Source organism: Bidens hawaiensis, unplaced genomic scaffold, assembly GCF_021521415.1.
Source record: "Bidens hawaiensis isolate Kalapana, Puna unplaced genomic scaffold, B.hawaiensis_p1.1 tig00031885_1, whole genome shotgun sequence".
Taxonomy (NCBI): Eukaryota; Viridiplantae; Streptophyta; class Magnoliopsida; order Asterales; family Asteraceae; genus Bidens; species Bidens hawaiensis.
In genome coordinates, this window is record NW_027495400.1 from 132,471 (window position 1) to 135,029 (window position 2,559).

Below are 2,559 nucleotides of genomic sequence, written 5' to 3' on the forward strand. Positions count from 1 at the left end.
GTGTCACAAAAGTAACCAGCCAGAAACCACCAACAGAATAATATTCTGTACCATAAATACGTAATTCTAACAATTCTTAAAATCAAACACAAAATTAACCTTCTAGCATTTTCGAGATTAAACCAAAACCCTCAACTCCGTCATGAAAAAACCGGCCATGGAGAAGAAGACGAGAAGATGCCCAAGACAGCTTCTCATCCTCCTTATTTCCAGGTTTATTATTTTAGTATTCTACTTAATTGTATTTTTCTCATGGTTGGAAAAATTCGTTAGTCGTTGATTAATAGCTATTTGATCAAAATGAAAACCTCATATATAAAGGTTTTATGTATATTTGAAATATTATATATAAATTATAATCTGATTAATTGCTTCTCCAACACACTGATTATTCTTCTCTTTGTATTTGTGGATGACAAAAGAAGCTTTGTTGGCTCTGAACGAGAAAGGTCGTACGCAATCGGTAAATACATGGAAGACAAACACAATGCGGTGCTGCCTGGGAATTTAAGTAAGATGTTAGCACTCCAGTTGAAGAACTCTGCTGCTAAAGGCAAACTCACCAAAGTCAAAGCTTCATACAAGTTATATGAAGATGGTAAGAAGAAAGCAAAGGCTCCCGCTGGTGGTGGCCGGAAGAAGGGTGTGAAGGCAACGCCGGTGAAGAAGATGACTCCGGCGAAGGCTAAGCAGCCCAAGTCGATTAAGTCTCCGGCTGCAAAGAGGGCTAGGAGGGCAACTGCTTGAATTTGAGTTTGAGTTGTTATGCTTTTTAAGTTTGTAAAAACACTACTAGTAGCGAGGGGCGGATCTATATAGCAATGTACATGTTCATGGGAACCCACTGAGTTTCGAAATTTATATAGAATATATGTATAGTTTACGAGAGTGAACCCACATATATTTTGAGAGTGAATCCATATACAATCTGAAACTTTGGTCTAGTGGTAACACTCCTTTCATTTCAGCGGTCCCGGGTTTGAGTTTCATTTCCGACGCGTTAGTTTTTGGGTTATTTATTTTTTATCCAACTAAGTTAGTTTTTGTGTTTTTTGTTTTTAATTCAACTAAGTTAGGGTTTTTACTTATTTACCCCCACACAAAGCTGCATCCAGTTCAAAACATCACAACATTCAAACCCTAATTGCCCAACATCTGACCATCAAGCATTCGAACTCCGATAGCCAACCTCAGCGCGCCGCCGGTCGTCTCTCTTTCCGAACTCCGACAGCCCACCTCCGTGCGCCGCCGGTCGTCTCTCTTTCCGCCGCGACGCCGCCGTCCCTCCTCTCCATCTATCCTAGTCTCCATCGACCATCTGTCATTCACTTCATGTCTTCAAGGTAATGTATACTTTCATGTTTTGATTCAATTATTTTTGTTTATTTATTGAAATTACAATTAGAAAGAATGATTATGTCAAAGTGTGTTAATTGAATTAGAAAATTAGTGATGTTCAAATTTGATTTGTAGATGCTATGAGTTCTTTGAGCTCGTGTGATGCAGTTTCGGAAGCGATCAATGGCTCGAGAGACTCATGATTAATCAAAGACGATAAAACGAACCAAAGGTTCAAGAACAATGTTCTTTTAATAATAAACTTAATCATAAACTTCTTAAACAATAAGCCCTAGCATCCTATTTATACTAAACGAAACATTGATAAACATGGAAACCAAATAAACATAAAATAAGAAAAGATAAAGTAATAATAAAAATGATTATCGAATGCTCCCGCATCATACTCCTCTCCTTCGAAAAAAACTCGTCCTCGAGTTTTGTCTTTAGAACAAAGCCACTTGGATCGAAAGGAATATCAACTCGGTTTTGAGTTATTATTATTATTATCATCCAAAAAATCTGGACTTCTGGTGTTGTGTCGCTCGACTTTGGACCGGCACCGCCAGGATCAAACGGAACCTCGGGTCGTGATTTGTTCAAATGCAATTTGACATGCTCAAAACGAGCGTAAACCTCCTTTGTTTTTTCAATTGCTTTATTACTGTGCTTCAATTTAACTTCCATATTTATATTAATCTTTAGCTCCCCACTAACTGAATTATCCTTATCTTCTTCCGTAATATTGTTTTGATCCGGCTTGTTAAACATCCCACGAATATTGCTTATTAAATCATGTGGACCGAAACTGTTAGATGCTTTATTAGTATAAGCCATCCTGTCCTCATGTGCATGACGATGATGATGATGAAATCGGTCATGCAAGGAAGTTATGCAAATGTAATTTCCACTATCAATATCCTTTCCATTTTGAATATCGAGAAAGTCAAAATTATTAGAAGAAATAATTGATGAAATCTCAACATCCATTTGAAATATAATTACCTGATTTCTTGGCTCCATAATCAAGTCTAAACTAGAAGCCTTGATTAATGGAAATTCCAAACAAACTTTCTGATTTCCACTAGCACACGTTTTATCACCAGTAGCCATAGAACCATCAACTTTTCCAACAATACTGATCATGGAAACTGATTTAACAGGTGTTACTCCGCTAAGAATATTTTGTACAAACAAACATTCTTCTTCATCGAAATCAAC

The 2,559-nt window shown here is 37.0% G+C and overlaps 1 protein-coding gene across 1 annotated transcript; it reads left to right on the top strand.

Annotated features, from left to right (window-relative positions):
- The first annotated feature begins 471 nt into the window (after positions 1-471).
- Positions 472-747, top strand: LOC143582735 (histone H1-like). Its single transcript, XM_077065225.1, has one exon. The coding sequence runs from the start codon at positions 472-474 to the stop codon at positions 745-747; it is 276 nt and encodes a 91-aa protein (XP_076921340.1).
- Positions 748-2,559: the final 1,812 nt, after the last annotated feature.